This window comes from Ammospiza caudacuta, chromosome 6, assembly GCF_027887145.1.
Source record: "Ammospiza caudacuta isolate bAmmCau1 chromosome 6, bAmmCau1.pri, whole genome shotgun sequence".
NCBI lineage: Eukaryota > Metazoa > Chordata > Aves > Passeriformes > Passerellidae > Ammospiza > Ammospiza caudacuta.
In genome coordinates, this window is record NC_080598.1 from 29,333,131 (window position 1) to 29,348,532 (window position 15,402).

The window sequence follows — 15,402 nt, forward strand, 5'->3', positions numbered from 1 at the left end:
CTGTAGTTGTTTATGCATCATCTAAATGTATTAAAAAAATTAGCTTAGGTCCTCTCCAGTCTGTTCAAAGATGGTGTTCTTAGAATTGCAGAAATTACAGTGCTCATGTGACAAAATTTTGGGCTTGGGTAACTAAAGAAAGTTGAATGTCCTTTGTCCAGGCCTTTGCAAATTGAAGACTGTGTTTGTGTGTCTATGTCTTTGTTCATGGTTTATGTCTAACTCATGAAAGTGTTTATTGTAAGAAGATTGCAGGCCTTCAGCTCATGTTTTGGAGATAATATCTGGTAGGGACAGGCAGGAAATGCTGTCCTTCAGTTGCTTGCTTTTATTTTTTAGATTTGGATTATGGTCTATCCCCAGTGTATGTCATGTGTTGCTCGGCAATGCAATTCTGTTCTGAGTTTGCTTGTCACAGCTCCTCTGGAACTCAGTCTTCACTAGAGAATGTTGCAATAATTCAGTATAATCCATCATGCTCTGTGCTTTTAATACTCTGTGCAGAAGGATGCATGAGGGGAAGCTTGTAGATTTCTAACTAGGTAGAAGCTAAATTAGAGGCTCCTTGGATCAGGCCCTCATGCCCCTGGAAGTCCCCATACAAACATGGCTTTAATTGCAATTGGAAATCACATGGGTAATCTGTGACTATCTGACTGTAACAAAAATGTGCAGCTTGAGGAAAAACATTGCTGACTTTGGAGAGTCTAAAGACTGGAAAAATAGAGGTGTTTGAAGCAAGCAGCATGTCTAGTTAGTATGAAGGAAAGCTCATACAGAATATGCCTATTTAATAATTTGCTCAAACTAGCCCTAAATATTGAATGACAAGTTGTGTGTGCATGGTCTTTCAGATATGCATTAAAAAGTGTGGTTTTTTTCCAAACTATGAGGTTGTGGATAGTAGAGTGTCTGTGCCTTACCTTGTGCTTTTATGTTTTCCTCCCTGCAGAGTCGGGCATCAGCATAGAGCAGTGTGAGCATGTGGTGTCCGAGCTCCAGGACAGCATGCGCAGAGCCCTTCACCTCTACCGCAGGGTGAGTGACTGAGTGACCTCACACACAGACCCTGGTACACTAGCTGGGCTTTACAGCCCACAGGCATCTTACACAGATGTAAGTGCTTGCTGCCTCAAGGTGTTCTCTTGACTGTGTGTTCAGTGACGCAAGCTGTCTGGCTGTCCACTTGACTGCGCCTTCAACTTGAACCAGGTGCTTCTGATTTCCAGCTCTTGGATTTTCCAATGATTTGCTATGCTACTCTGAGCAAATCAATTAAGTTTTCAGTCTGTTTAGCCTATCTGCAAACTGAAGATAACAGTATGCTCTTTTTCAAAGGGGTATTAGGGAATTAATTAATGGTTATACAGTATTTCAGGGATATGAAATATTACAGGAGCTTTGAGTTTTATTGCCCCATCTGTTCTTTGTCTTTGATGCCTGGGAAAAGGATTAGCAAATGTGGGATACCATGGGAATCCAGCTGTGAGAGAACATGCAGCTGTTTGCTTGTCCCTTTCACCTCCAGACCAGAGCTACATGCAGAGCGATATAACAGCTCTTTGTTCCTTTTCTTAGCACTGATCTGTCAGGTCTCCTGCAATGAGTGTGAGACTTTGATGGTGAGCATCTGCCACATGGTCCTCGGCAGCTCTGGCCACAGCACTTGCATTAGCTCTCTGACCTTGCTCTGTTCCTGGGACCAGCTGCATTTGGCAGACAGGAGGGACTGGAGACTGTGGCCCTGTGCTGCAGCTGGGAAACACAGTACCTCCTTAAGCCCACTATAAGGGGAACACTGCCCAAAATGTGTTCTCATCTCTGTCCTGTTGGACTAATGCCTCTGGATTTTGTGCAGCTAGGGAGTATTGGATGCATGTGCTGCTATATGTCTAAATAGGCAGTCTCAAATTTTGAAGAAAAGTAGACTTGATTGGTCTGCAAGTCTTTATGGCTTTACTTCCCTCAAGGGCTAAAATTGCTTACTTGGTGCTCTACCTGAACCCCAATGCATTCCTTGTTTTCCCCTCCTCTTTGTTTTCAGGTACTAAACGATACGGAATCTTCTACTGACAAAGATAAAATAGCAGGCCTCCTGACAGAAGCATTCTCCTCCATGAAGAAAGAGTTGGACTCTCTGAAGGATGCAGAAGAGCTTCCAAAAGACAAGGAGGCACTGGTGAAGCCACAAGATAACACTAGCCCACTGAATGAGGGATGTGGTGCCAATCTACCGAGTCCCAAGAGCTTGGGAGATGAGCAGACACTCGCTTTGTTGGAACAGTACTCGGAGCTATTGCTGCAAGCTGTGGAACGACGCATGGACAAAAAACTCTGAGGGGTGGCTTTCAGGTGTTTGTGAATACACAGAAATAATTGCAAGAAGAGGACCACAGAGAGAGCTTCAGACCAATGCTACCATCAGCTGGTCTAGGGCTGGTGGGGATACATTTATAAATTGATTTCCTCAGGCTCCAACAACTGACTTGTTCCAATTCTTAGCAATGTGCTGGCCACAGTTTTAATATTTGTTTCCCAATGGTCTTCAACTTCCAAGACTTCTAAACAAAGTCTTGAAAGAGGAGTTTGGAGAAATTGCCTTGAAATTTCTTCATAGCCAGGAGATCAGGATGCTTGACACCTAAAATACAAAGAAAATCCAGTTTATCCAAGCAATTCTGAACTGCTGACTAACAGCAAAGGTCAATGTGAAGCCAATCCCTTCCTCTCCAAGACTTCATGAGAATAAGAAATCAGACTTTTTATTGGTTTATTTATTAATTTATTTCTCTTGACTGTTGCTCTATGCCACGTTTGTGGCTGTTACCTTTGTCCTTTTAAAAAACTTTCAATCCCTTTGCCATATCCCAGCGAGAAACAATCTCTGTATTATAAATCCCCAACAGGGAGACAGGCTGGAGTGTCTGTGCAATTAATGAACTGTTCTCTGCTTAGATATTTTCTTGCTGTTCTTGGTTTTCCTGCCTTGGTTTTGTTCCCTGCAGTAATCCTGCTGTTGTTATGACAACCCTGTCTGCTTTCCTATTGTGTCAAAATAGTCCCCACACTGTATCTTATTTGCATTCACCTCAAGGGAAAGGCTCGGTATCCCTTGGGCCATGCTTTGGAGATTACTTTATGAATTCATCCAGTGGTATTTTTAATCTGGAATTTGAATACTTCAGACTGGGTTTTCTGCAGACATTTTAAAAATTGGATTTAGATACAATACAAAAGTTTATTTCAGCCAGCTTTCATGATTAAGAATTGGATATTGACTTTGTTATGATTTATTTTTGGAGAAGTGACATGGAAAAGATGGTTTCCATCTCGTATAGTGTCACTATGGGTTTGAGAGATCTTCAGTGCCATGGCTCATCTGTGTCATTTGTTCATTTCACTGTGATAGGAAAATGTTTTCTCCTTGCCTTTACATGAAAACAGAACATTTACATCACAAGAAAGCTGGGATTCTTTTACCTTTTGTAAAGTTATTTCAAATACCCTCATAAAATTATTTCCTAAGAACTTCAAATGAGATATTTTGGGGTGTGATGACCACCATTTCTCCTGCCTCTAGCTTCTTTGCTTTTAAGGAATTTCTGGTCTGAGAAACAGAATCTTCTCTTCTTGCATTTGTATGTGCAATATTCTTCTTGCCTTGTGGAGCTTCTCTAAACCCATGCTAACTTGTGTCTGTTGTGGCTTAAAATTGTCCAATGATGTTTTTTAGGTCAATGATATAAGCTAAGGAAAACAATTTTAAACCAATGAAATTCTTCAGCACCTTCTCCCTTACTCCCATTCCTTTCAACAACAGGGGAAAATACATGAAATGTTTTATTTCTTGCATCTCCAGTCTGTCTTGCATTTATTTTTAAGACAGCACAGTGTAATCCGAGTTCATAAAACTAATGCAAGCAACAAGAATTTGATGGGAGAGAGACTGCTAGCATCTGTGGAAGTCAGTCAGAGGCAGCCAGACTGCATCACTTGGTTGCAGAGGTTACAGGGTGGAAGCAGGTTTTTCATTTTACTGTCCTGGCTGCTGTTTCTCTGAAACCCTGTGGCACTTGGAAATGTGGTCTGTTGACTTTCTGTGACTGCAGATCTGCAATGCAGCCTTTCTTCTGCTGGTCTGGCCAGACTGGCATAGGACAACCTGTTTCTCCTGAGTATTCTAGGGCTGAATAATCTGCAGTTCTGTCTCCCCCCCAAACAGGTTTGCTGCCTGATCACTGCTGAGTGCTTCAGGACATGGCAGCATGGGAAATATTTTGAGAGCTTTCCAGCTCCTTCTGCCTGTAATTGAAATCTGCCTAATCTTGTTTCAGATGTCCTAGCTAACCTTTCTTTCCATGGGCTTATACTGAAACTTTAAAGGGGTTATTTTCTAGTCCCTTCTCTGCACTGTATTCTGCTGAATCAGCTGGTGTGCTCAGTCCCATGGGCAGCTGCTCTTGCACAGACAGGTTTTGCAAAGGAAGGCAAGTTGGAAACCAGAGAGGAAGTTTCTGGCAGTGAAAAGGTGAGCTGGAGATGCCATGAGTGGAATGTATGATAACAGCCATGTTGGGTCTGTGATGGGAGTTAGTGTGGGTCAAGCTTGCTTTTGAGGTGACCTGTTCCTCCACTTTCAGACTGTGAACATATGTCCTAGTATACAGGGAATTTCTTGCTGTACTGGGGCCACAAGACACTCAGGAAAAATAGCAGCCCCTTGAACCCAGGTGTATTTTGGTACTGTTGATAATGGTTTGAGGGTCCTTTATATTACTTCCTTGTGCAATTTTATACCATTTTATTATTTAAACATTGAGGTAGTGACAAAAAGGTCAGAGATGATACAGAAGAGCCAAGTGGTGAGAATGAAATGACCGTGAAAGTAAAGGGCAACAACCAGCAAAGCTGACATAGAGATATGAAACAAAGCTCCTTGGAAATAAGTTGTGTGAAGCAAATCTGGTTTTTAAGCTGATCAGAGTGGGTTTTATTTCCTGGAATGGACTTTGCTATGGGTCATGGCTGTGTACAGGAAACCAGAGGTTTCTGATCAGAATAATGGTAAGAAAAGTGTTGGGCAAGTAGATCAGTTGGAGAATGATTGTGTAGTTTAACATAAATTTAGAACAGTGTATGTAGGAGACTCAGGAAAACAGTAGAAGTAGAGATGATCTTGGTCTGAAGAACACCATTTGGCCAATACCTGTGAATGATACAATACCAAAAGGCTTCAGGAAAGTAGATATCGGACTTGGAGATGGTGGTCTGTAATTGAAGGATGAATGGGAAGGAGTTTGTTTTTAAATATGTTCTGTTGAGCCTTTTGCTTCTTCTCTTGCAACTGTTCTCTAAGCAGCTATTTTTTTTTCTTAAATGGCAAAGTCCTGAGCTGCTTGTTTGAGGCTTTGATGTTTTGAATTGATTAGAAGCCCAGTAAATGCTGGTGCCACAAGTTTGTTGCTGAGAGGGGTAAGGGAATAGTGTTGCTCTTTATAATTTAAGACTGATCTAACTAATTGTTCCCTGCTAACTTCCTATTGCTGGCAGTAGGAAATATTCCTAAAACCTCTAGTTTACAGAACAAAAAGAGCATAAATGCATTGCATTTGCACCTTGTGAACATGTTTCACTACAGGCTGTCCATTGGGCCAGGTAGAGAAATAATGAGTGGTAACTGCCTGGGAAGTCAAGAGGCTTGTCAGAGGAGGTAATAAATTTGAGTCTATCCCTCTTAATGGTTTGTGATCCCTTTTACTGGTGGGTGTTAGCATAGGCACAGCAAGATACCTGTATTACGATAAGTTATTTGTTTAACATAAAGCCTGAAAAAATAATTTGGATCTACCTATCCTCTTTACATATATTTTCCCCTCTTCAACCCAACATTCCTGGTCAAAATGAGAAGTTTTAGGTTTCTTTTCCATCTTGCAAATAGTACTGCTTTGCCTGTGGAATCCCTCAGTTCGTTTAAGGGCTCTCTTGAATTGGGACAGTAGGAAGGGCTGCAACCTGAAAGGGCAGCAAACTGTTGTATTTCCTGCTGCAAGCAGGTAACACCTTCATCCTCCCCATCCCTCAGTGGCACTCGGGAGCTGTGTGTATGGGCATCCCTTTCTTCCACCTCCTCTCTCAGGTTGTCCTCTCCTTTCCATGCCATCTCCCAAGTGATGACTGGGGCATGGCCTTACAGCAGCCCCTTCCCCAGCCTCCCCGTTTTGCAGACTTCATCATGACTCAGAGGAATTGGGACGTTTCTTTCTGGGAGTAGAAACATACCAACTTAATTTTTTAAGAAGAACGAATATGTATATACTTATATATAATGAAAAAAAAAAAGAAATGCAGGTATTTAAACACCCTTGGTAAACTCATGCATGTATACAGTGTCTTCCCCCAGCCCGTTGGATGTGTAGCATCCAGGACACTAAATGACAAAAACCTCATTGAAATGGTAGACAGGTCTTGTAGCAGCCCCCCGAGAGAGCAAGTGGTTCCTTCTCTGGGTAAGGTCCGGCGTGTCCCATGTTTCAGGTCGCGCGTGTGAAGGGCGCGGGGCGGCTGGGGCTGTGCTCGTGTCACACGGAGACCGCGCGGGGCGGCCGCGCCCGGAACAAGCCATGTGCGCCCCGCGCGTCCTGCTGCGCCTCGGGTAGGGCAGGGCAGGCGCCTCCTCACCCCGTCCCCCTCCTGCACTGCCCTTTTCCTTCACTCCTGTGAAACGCAAACAGAAAACCCTTCCTGCTTTATTTATAAATGCGTGTTTTTATACTTTCGGCTTTAGGCAAAATAATACTTTGTCCTTTTTTTAATTATTATTTGGGGAAAGAATTAAAAATTCCTTAATTCCTTTTGTTGGTTGGTTTTTTTTTTTTTTTGTTGTTGTTGTAGTTTTTTTTTGTAGTTTTTTTTCTTTTCTTCTTTTTTTTTTTTTTTTTTTTTTTTTTTGCACTGTGAGGCTCCATCGGGAGCTGTTTTTAACTCTGTATCCATTTGTACTTCGTGTCTTAAACTGTTTCAATAAAAACGTGACCATTTGCTACTGAGCTGCGCGACTCACCGGGGCACTGCGCCCGCGGTTCGTTTTCCGGGGGAAGGGGCGGGGAGGGGAAGGGGCGGGGAGGGGAAGGGGCGGGGAGGGGAAGGGGCGGGGAGGGGAAGGGGCGGGGAGGGGAAGGGGCGGGGAGGGGAAGGGGCGGGGAGGGGAAGGGGCGGGGAGGGGAAGGGGCGGGGAGGGGAAGGGGCGGGGAGGGGAAGGGGCGGGAGGGGAAGGGGCGGGGAGGGGGCGGGAGCGGGCGGGGAGGGGGCGGGAGCGGGCGGGGAGGGGGCGGGAGCGGGCGGGGCAGGCTGCTGCGGGGCTGGGCCGTGCATGGCGGAGGGCGCGGCGCTGCGGGCGGTGAGGGGCTGCCTGGCCGCCTTCCCGCGGGAGGCCCGCGGTGAGCGCCGGAGCGGGGCGGGGGAGGCCGCGGTGACCCCGCCCGGGGCGGGCAGTGGTGCTGGGCCGGCCCCGCCGCCGCCACGGGGCCCGGCCCGCCCGGTGCTGCCGCCTCGGCGGGCGGCGGGTGCGTGGGGCCATCAGCGGCACCCACTGTGCTGCCGGCGTGTGGTGGTTCCGAGGTCAAGGTGAAGCAGAAAGGCCCCCGCAAGATGAAAGAGAAACTCGAGAAAACGGTCCTTTAATGGTTGTTTCTCTGTGTATAAAGTAGCAAAACAAAGCACTATTCCAGTTTCCAAAAAATCATCCCGTGGTATCACCTTTGTGTGGGAGGTGCACTTTCTATGGTGCAGGCCCTTTGGCCCTTTATCCTCAGGCGCTGGCCTGAGGTTTCCATCTGGCTCTGGAAGCGCCCTGACACTCTCTGGGCTTTAGCAGAGGGATTCTGGATCCGTGGAAAGCGCTGCTTGGTGTCAGCGTGTTGAGGCGCGTGAAGCCCGTGTGCTGGCAGGAGGCGCTTGTCCCGGGATGCTGAGTAACACTGTTTATTGTTTGCCTGCACAGAGCTGGGCTGGCCGGAGTCCGTGCCCTATCTTGATAGGCCTCCGTCCCCGCTGGAGTTCTATCGAGAGTGGGTGAGTCCGAATAAACCCTGCGTAATCCGCAACGCCATCAGCCACTGGCCGGCTCTGAAGAAATGGACCTCAGCGTACCTCAGGTATGAGCGAGCTGTGGAGTTGGACTGGTGTTCAGTTTTGGTGACCTCACCAAAAACCCCTTGGTTAATCTTTGCTTTTATTTGTAAGTTTAGCCCAGATTCCTTCCTGTTTCTGGCTGAAGGTGCTCAGTCTTCCCAAGGTCAGGTGTGTCTTCCTTGCACACACACTGCCCTCCCTGTTCCGATGCAGCCAGGAGGGTGAGTGTTGTGGCTGTGTGCAACCAACAGACTCAGGCTGTTGAAACCCACACAGCTGGAGTAGAGCTGTAAAGCTCTAAGAACAGACTGACTTGTTTGTGACTGAGCACACCTTGTTTTCTTCAAAAACTAAATGATGAGCATTTTAAGAATGACTGAAATTTTAACAAAAGGTCTTCTTTTAAGAGAGGATTTGTGGTTAGACCTAGTATCTGTGAGTCAAATTCTGTGGGGTTTTAAGGTAAATATTTCATGGAACTAAGGACTGCTAGCCTCATGGGGTGTGTATCTATCAGTTTCTGTCCACCATTTCTCCCTGCTCAGATGCTTTTGAACTTGTGAACACGTGGATTTGGCTGAGTTTAATGGCTACAATATCAAGCTCTGCCATGACTGGTGAAAAGAAGTGGCCAAAGAGGACCAGTGCGTGGAGGAAAAGGGAGATCCCTTGTGAACTGTCCTGTTAGGAGAGAATTCAGAGAGGAAAAAGAAACTAGAGTTGCCTTGACTGCAGGGAGCAGTTGAAGCAGAATGCTGGAGTCCTTACCACATAGCAGAAAATCTGATCTAGAGACACCCATCCATGGAATGACAGGCATCTTATTTTTGCTGCCCCTGCAGCATGTTTTTAAAATAACCAGTATGTAATACAAGAGCTAATTGCAGGCCTGGGTATAAACCTTTGATTTGTTTTGCAGGGAGGTGGTAGGTCCCAAGGTGGTGAGTGTGGCAGTGACACCAAATGGTTATGCAGATGCAGTGTTTCAGGACCGTTTTGTTATGCCAGAGGAGCGCCAAATGCCTTTCATGGACTTTTTGGACATTGTGGAGAAGAAAGTGACCTCTCCCAACGTATTCTATGTGCAGAAGCAGTGTTCAAACCTCACTGAGGAGTTCCCTGAACTTGTCTGTGATGTGCAGCCTGACATACCATGGATGAGCGAAGCCCTGGGTAAACCCTCAATTTCTCTCATATTCAGTAAATATTTTGCATGGGGCTTTAAAACAATCACAACACATTTAAAACAATTCACTACATGGTGAATACTTGTTCTCTTTCTGAATGCCACAGCTCAGTTTGGTTTTATCCTCTTAGGAAGAGAAGTAGTAAAATACCTAATAGAGTAATCCAAGTTTTAGGGTTGGATTACTCTGAAGTCAGTATCTCTGTTGTGTAATGGGACCCTCACAGCTGAAAAGAGGTTGTGCAACACTTTACATTGAGTGGCTTTTCTTTGATCTAGAGTTATGTTTTGGCTTAGTGTTCACAGTGTAGAAGGAGGTTGCTGTTGTTCACAGAGTGCTATTTGCCATGAAATCTGTCATAGTTATGAAGGAAGTTATAGGACAGAATTTTAAAAAAAGGATGATTTGTTATTGTCATCATATTTCTTTTCTCTAACTATACAGGGAAGAAGCCTGATGCTGTAAATTTCTGGCTTGGGGAGTCAGCTGCTGTGACATCTTGTACGTATCCTATGGCAGTGTAAATCTTCTGGTGATTTCAGCACAAATTTAAGCTGGCTTGTTTTGAGTTAGTAGCTCAGGAGAATGGTGTGGTTTTTCTGAGAGGGCAGTTCTATTTTAACATGCTTTTTTTTGCATTCTTTATTCTGCCCTTCTGCAGCCTCCTGCTGCAGTATCTCTGGATGCATCTACCTGACATTTTGTCAGACAAAGCACTGACAATTTGCTTCATTGAATGCATTTGGCATCATATAACATGATGTTGTGACTTTCCACTGGCTGCAAGAGGAAGAAGCAGTCTGATAGTAATAGGGAAAGTTGTTAACTTTCAGTTTACTGTAGTTTCTGCTGCAGAGAAGGAAATAGCTATGATATTCTGTCATTCTCCCCATTTCTCTTTTTTTTCTCAATCCTAGTACATAAAGATCATTATGAGAACTTGTACTGTGTAGTATCTGGAGAGAAATATTTTCTGCTGCATCCACCAAGTGACCGTCCCTTCATCCCATATGGTACATCATTTTGCTGTGCAATGTGTCTGAAGGCTGGAAGGAGGACAGACTAAAACACTGAAAGATGTGAAAAAAGGAAGCAGTGGTAACATTTTGATGTTTATGCAGTGTTATGCTTTCAAGTGTGGACAGAAATCTCTCCTACTTCATGCTGCAGGTAGTTTGTAATACAAGTGTTATTCTGAAGCCAGGTTTTCCAGTCCAGTAAAGTAATGAGCTCACTGGTTCACATCTTGAGTCCTGTGTCCAGTTCTGGGCCACTCAGTTCAGGCAGGACATTTAGATACTGAAGCAAGGCCAGAGAAGGGTGTTAAAGCTGGTGAAGGTTCCAGAGGGTAACTCCTCTGAGGAGCAGCTGAGGGAGCATGGTTTTTTTACCCTGGAGAAAAGCCTGGAGAAAGGGGGGAGGTTTTGACTCTCTAGAACTCCTGGAAAGGAGGTTGTACCCAGATAGGGGTCAGGATCGTTTGCCAGGCAACCAGTGACAGAAGGAGAGGTAATGGTCTCAAGTTGTGCCCAGGGGAGGTTTAGATTTGACATTGGGAGGAATTTGTCCACATAAATGTGATTAGATATTGAAATGGACTGCCCAGGGGAGTGGTGAAATCATGTGTCTGGAGGGAGGTGATTTAGGAAAGACTGGATGTGGCACTTAGTGCCATGGTTTAGTTGACAAGGGGGTGTTCAGTCATAGCTCGGACTTGATGATCTCGGATCTTATTTCTTGATGTCTTTGCCAACCTAATTGATTCTGCGATACTCGTGGCAGTCTCTTCAGCTTCAGAATGTTTAAATTGTTTAAGTATATTGGCAGTGTTGTAGCATGTCATCTTTGATTTTTTACAGGTTTGGATTTTGCCTACCTGCTTTTCTCTAGGAAAAAAAAAGCCAGGAAACTAAAATATTACTTGTATTTTAATGAAATATTCAAGATACTAACTGAATCTCTGAAAACTGAGAAATGAAGAAAGAGATTCTTATGGCAATGTTGCTTCACACTGCCTGATTTCTGTTTCTTTATGTGGCTTTCCTATGTGCACAGCAGTAGTTACTGTTGCAGTGTCATCTAAAAGATGGACAGATTAACTTTATGCCTCGTAAGACTTAATTTGCCCATTCCTTGACTTTCAAACTATCAGACTAAGTGAATGCAGAGTGCTCTATGATGGAAGTATAGTTTTGGCTAGATGTGTGCTGCTACAATATTTTATTTATACTGTTTTTATTTTGTTTACAACCTTGATGCCATAGAATCATAGAATGGTTTGGATTGGAACGGACCTTGAAGATCATTGAGTCAATGCTCCTGTCATTCAACAGACCAAATTACTCAAAGCTGCATCCAGCCTGACCTTGAATACTTCCAGGGACAGGGCACCCACAACTTCTCTGGGCAACCTGTTCCAGTGCCTCATGATCCTCATTGTTAAAAAATTCTTCCTTATATATAATCTAAATTTACCCTGTCTCAGTTTGATACCATTAACCCTTGTCCTGGTCTTGGTAAAAAGTCCTTCTCTGTCTTTCTTATAAGCACTTTTTGGGTACTGGAAGGCCACAGTGAGGTTTCCTTAGCCCCCTGTCTTCTCCAGGCTGAACAACCCCATCTCAGCCTTTCTTGGACAGGTGGTGTTTTATGTATGTGAGTGTATGAAATATATGTGTGTTATAGGAGTCCTACTTTGTAAAACAAGTTATTGTTAAAGCAAAGAACAGAGATAATGCTTACATTTCATGGTGTGTAGTAAAAAGAGAATTCCATCTTTTTGAGCATTCGGTTAATTAATGGAGAGAAACTGTCTCAAGGGAGGGCTTAGAAAACCACATGTGTTGAAGCAATGAAAGAAAAGCAACCAGCAGTATCTGAAGCAATTGATGAGCCCTGTCAATTAAAATTAGAAATGAAAGACTGGCCACGAGTCACTAATAACTCTTGTGAGTGCTTCTTTGGTAGACTGACCTAAGATGAAACACCCAACTATAGAATGATGTGTAAGTCAGGGGTGCATTTATGCCTTCTGAAAACAAAAGAAAACAGTTACTGGGACAAAATAGGACTGGGATACAAATGGACTTGGAGGAGAATCAGTGTTATTCAGACTGACTGCAAAAAAACTATATTTAAAACCGGATAAAATTTGAAATGGAAAAAGAGAAGGATAGTGAAAGTTGAAAGTGGTTTTGTCTTAATTTTTCTTGATGAAAGTGTGACATGCACTGCTGTTATGTTCTCTGAATTGTCATTTAATTCTTTCTCTGGTTCCAGAGCTCTATCAGCCAGCAACCTACCACGTATCAGAAGATGGTTCATTTGAAATTGTGGATGAGACTACTGCAGAGAAGGTAAAAGCTCTATAGAGAATGCAGTTAATAGAGTAGGGAGAGTTTGGGACATTGCTGAGCCCTCAAACTCGGCATATTGATTGATATTTAGAAATCCTGCATTATTGGAAAGAGAATGTCCAGATATTTCACTTGTATTTTACTATTTGAAAAGGATACCCAGCTTCCAGAAAAATCTTTTGCTGCACACCCGAAGCGACTAATATAATTAAGTGTTGCATTGCACCAGACTTTGATAGATCCACTAAAGAACTTTTGAATACATCGACAATAAAGAAATTGATTTCATTATACCTGAAATAGACCCCTCTACATTCACTTTCTTTTGGCCCTCTACTCAGGTCCACAGTAGTATCACTCAGTGCAATAGAACATACCTGTCTAAATTAATAAGTCGTATTTTCTTAGTAGTAGCAATATTTATTTGATTAAAATGTTTAGATCTGGAAGCACTTTACAAATCTCAGTAGAATCTTAATCCTTTGCCTTTTGCCTCTGGAAAATGTGAGTAATGTTACAACAGAACTTGAACTGGGGCTTGTTCTCTGTTTCCAGAGTGGTGCCCATGGAATCTCATTCCTGTAATTCAGAAAGGTTGGAATGCTGAAGTTTACAATACTGTAGGGCAGGGAAAGAATTAATGCAGGCGTGAGGGACTTCCCAGAAAGGAGGGATGTTTCAGCTGCTGGGAGTAAAAATTACACCAAAGAGCCTAAGAAGAAAGGAATTTCTAAAAAGAGTGCTGCAGATAAAGCATTCAAGTACTGAATGTAGGGAGAACAAGAAACTTAAGGGGCTGGAGGAGTTTTGAAAGTATGCCACAAGACTGCAGTTTTATGGATGATATTTATTGCCTTTTATCTAAATAGAAATGCATCACCAAAGGAGGAACATCTTTGCATCCTTGACCTATTCCCAATTGCATGTGGAAAGCTGTGTAGCTGTACATGTTTTTCTAGACAAAGTACATGTTTTGTAACCTAGTGAGTCTGATTATCAGTTGTTTTTCTGGAAGCTTGCTGGAATTTTTTCCAAGGTCAGTACCATATACGCATGCTCTTTTGCCTTTAGGTGCCCTGGATCCCTCTGGACCCCTTGAACCCTGATCTGGAACTGTATCCAGAGTATGCTCAGGCAAAGCCTTTGAAGTGTACAGTGAAAGCTGGTGAGATGTTATATCTACCTTCTCTCTGGTTCCATCATGTTCAGCAATCACATGGCTGTATTGCAGGTAAAATAGACAGTATTTATAGATACATTTTGGAACTGTGGTGGGTGTGCAGGTAGATATCCCACAGCAAAGCACCAGTGGAAGCAAAAGTTCCTTTAAGGTTATCTGCCTCTCTGCAATCTTGACAGATCCCATGGGGGCTGTCCCTTTCAGCCTGTTTTGCTTATAATTCATAGCTTTGTTGACAAGACATGGAAGACACTCTCTTTTCTTATGAGCTGAAATCTGTTCTGACCTAATCTTTACCTTGCTAATAAGGTTGTGTTTGTGTTACTGTTCCCCTGCACTTACCAAAAGTCTTGTCATCGTTTGCTTTGTAGGATTTGTCATAATCTCTCTAGCTCTTATTTTTCTTCTCTCCCCAAGTGAATTCCAGAATTTTGATCAGTGCTCATTGGGTACATGTGGAAGGGTGGGGATGGTGCAAGGTATTATTGTTGTGCAAGTTTTGCAAGGTTTGAGGAAGTGATTTTTGTAAATCGTTACATTCTAGCCTTAAAATGTATTTCTCTTTTCTTGTCTCCTCAGTGAATTATTGGTATGACATGGAATATGACATTAAGTACAGCTATTATCAACTACTAGATTGTCTCACAAAAGCTGTGAAAATGCTATAGCAAAGGTGGGAGACTCGAGCCTGTGATGTCTGTTTCTGATGCGATGCAATCATCAGCATCTGTGACTGGAGTACAAACGTGACTCCCCCAAAAAGAACTGAACATTAAATTATGGTCAACAATGCCTGCTGAACACATCATGGCTATTTTTCTTGATTTCAGAGTCCAGACCAATTGGCCAGATATTTTGGCTTGTAAAGAGAACTTTGATAATAGGATTTTTAGGCCTTTGCATGTTGTCTTGGTGATAGTGAGCAAACTAAAATGTGAAGGGAGATAATCCAGGTTTTGAAAATCCCAAAAGGGAAGCCCTGACTGTTTTTTCAGATCTACAGATTGTTTTCATTACAACCCAAGTGGAGAAGGAAGGATCTGCTCTATGCATCAGGCTGCAATAGTCCAATCTATGCAATCTGCTTAAGGCAAAAGTCTGTCCTGTTGTAATTCTTTAAGTTCAGTGGCTGTGGTGTTTTGATGGTGAGAAACTACAATTTCTGCAATAAATAGGTCAGTTTAAGCCTTATTTCTGTAATAATTTACCTTTTTTTTCCAAAGTAAACAATGGCTGAAGGACGTCTAGGAGGACATGCAAAAGTCAATGTTGGCTATTTTCCAATAAAAAGCTACACGTTTTTAGTACTGTTTTTTATTTCCTTTCACTGTTGTATTTAAACATAACTGCATTCTCTTGCATCCTGAGTGATGATTTTGTAGTTGCTCTGCCATATCTGCTGTCAGTCTTCATGTGGTCTCATGGCATGATGTGTCATTCTACAGCTTGTAAGCTCACTGATTGTTTCATTCCTTTGCCATTAATTGCTGCTTAGAGCATGGTCAGGCAAGTTGTTTGAACCAGGAGCCTGGTTCAAACAGCCATAATT

General features: G+C 43.2%; 2 protein-coding genes across 2 annotated transcripts in view; both read left to right on the forward strand.

Moving 5' to 3' along the window:
• Positions 1-6,815, forward strand: part of MAPKBP1 (mitogen-activated protein kinase binding protein 1) — a 101,461-nt gene extending 94,646 nt beyond the window's left edge. The window contains exons 30-31 of the mRNA XM_058806574.1: positions 953-1,038; positions 2,045-6,815. Of these exons, the coding sequence (XP_058662557.1) occupies positions 953-1,038; positions 2,045-2,338 (380 nt within the window). The 3' untranslated portion in view covers positions 2,339-6,815. The remainder of the gene's footprint in view (positions 1-952; positions 1,039-2,044) is intronic.
• A 531-nt stretch (positions 6,816-7,346) lies between these two features.
• On the forward strand, positions 7,347-15,179 carry JMJD7 (jumonji domain containing 7). The gene is made up of 8 exons (XM_058807861.1): positions 7,347-7,436; positions 8,000-8,153; positions 9,050-9,303; positions 9,762-9,818; positions 10,235-10,330; positions 12,597-12,673; positions 13,745-13,904; positions 14,433-15,179. The coding sequence occupies exons 1-8, from the start codon at positions 7,370-7,372 to the stop codon at positions 14,519-14,521; spliced, it is 954 nt and encodes a 317-aa protein (XP_058663844.1). The 5' UTR covers positions 7,347-7,369; the 3' UTR covers positions 14,522-15,179.
• Positions 15,180-15,402: the final 223 nt, after the last annotated feature.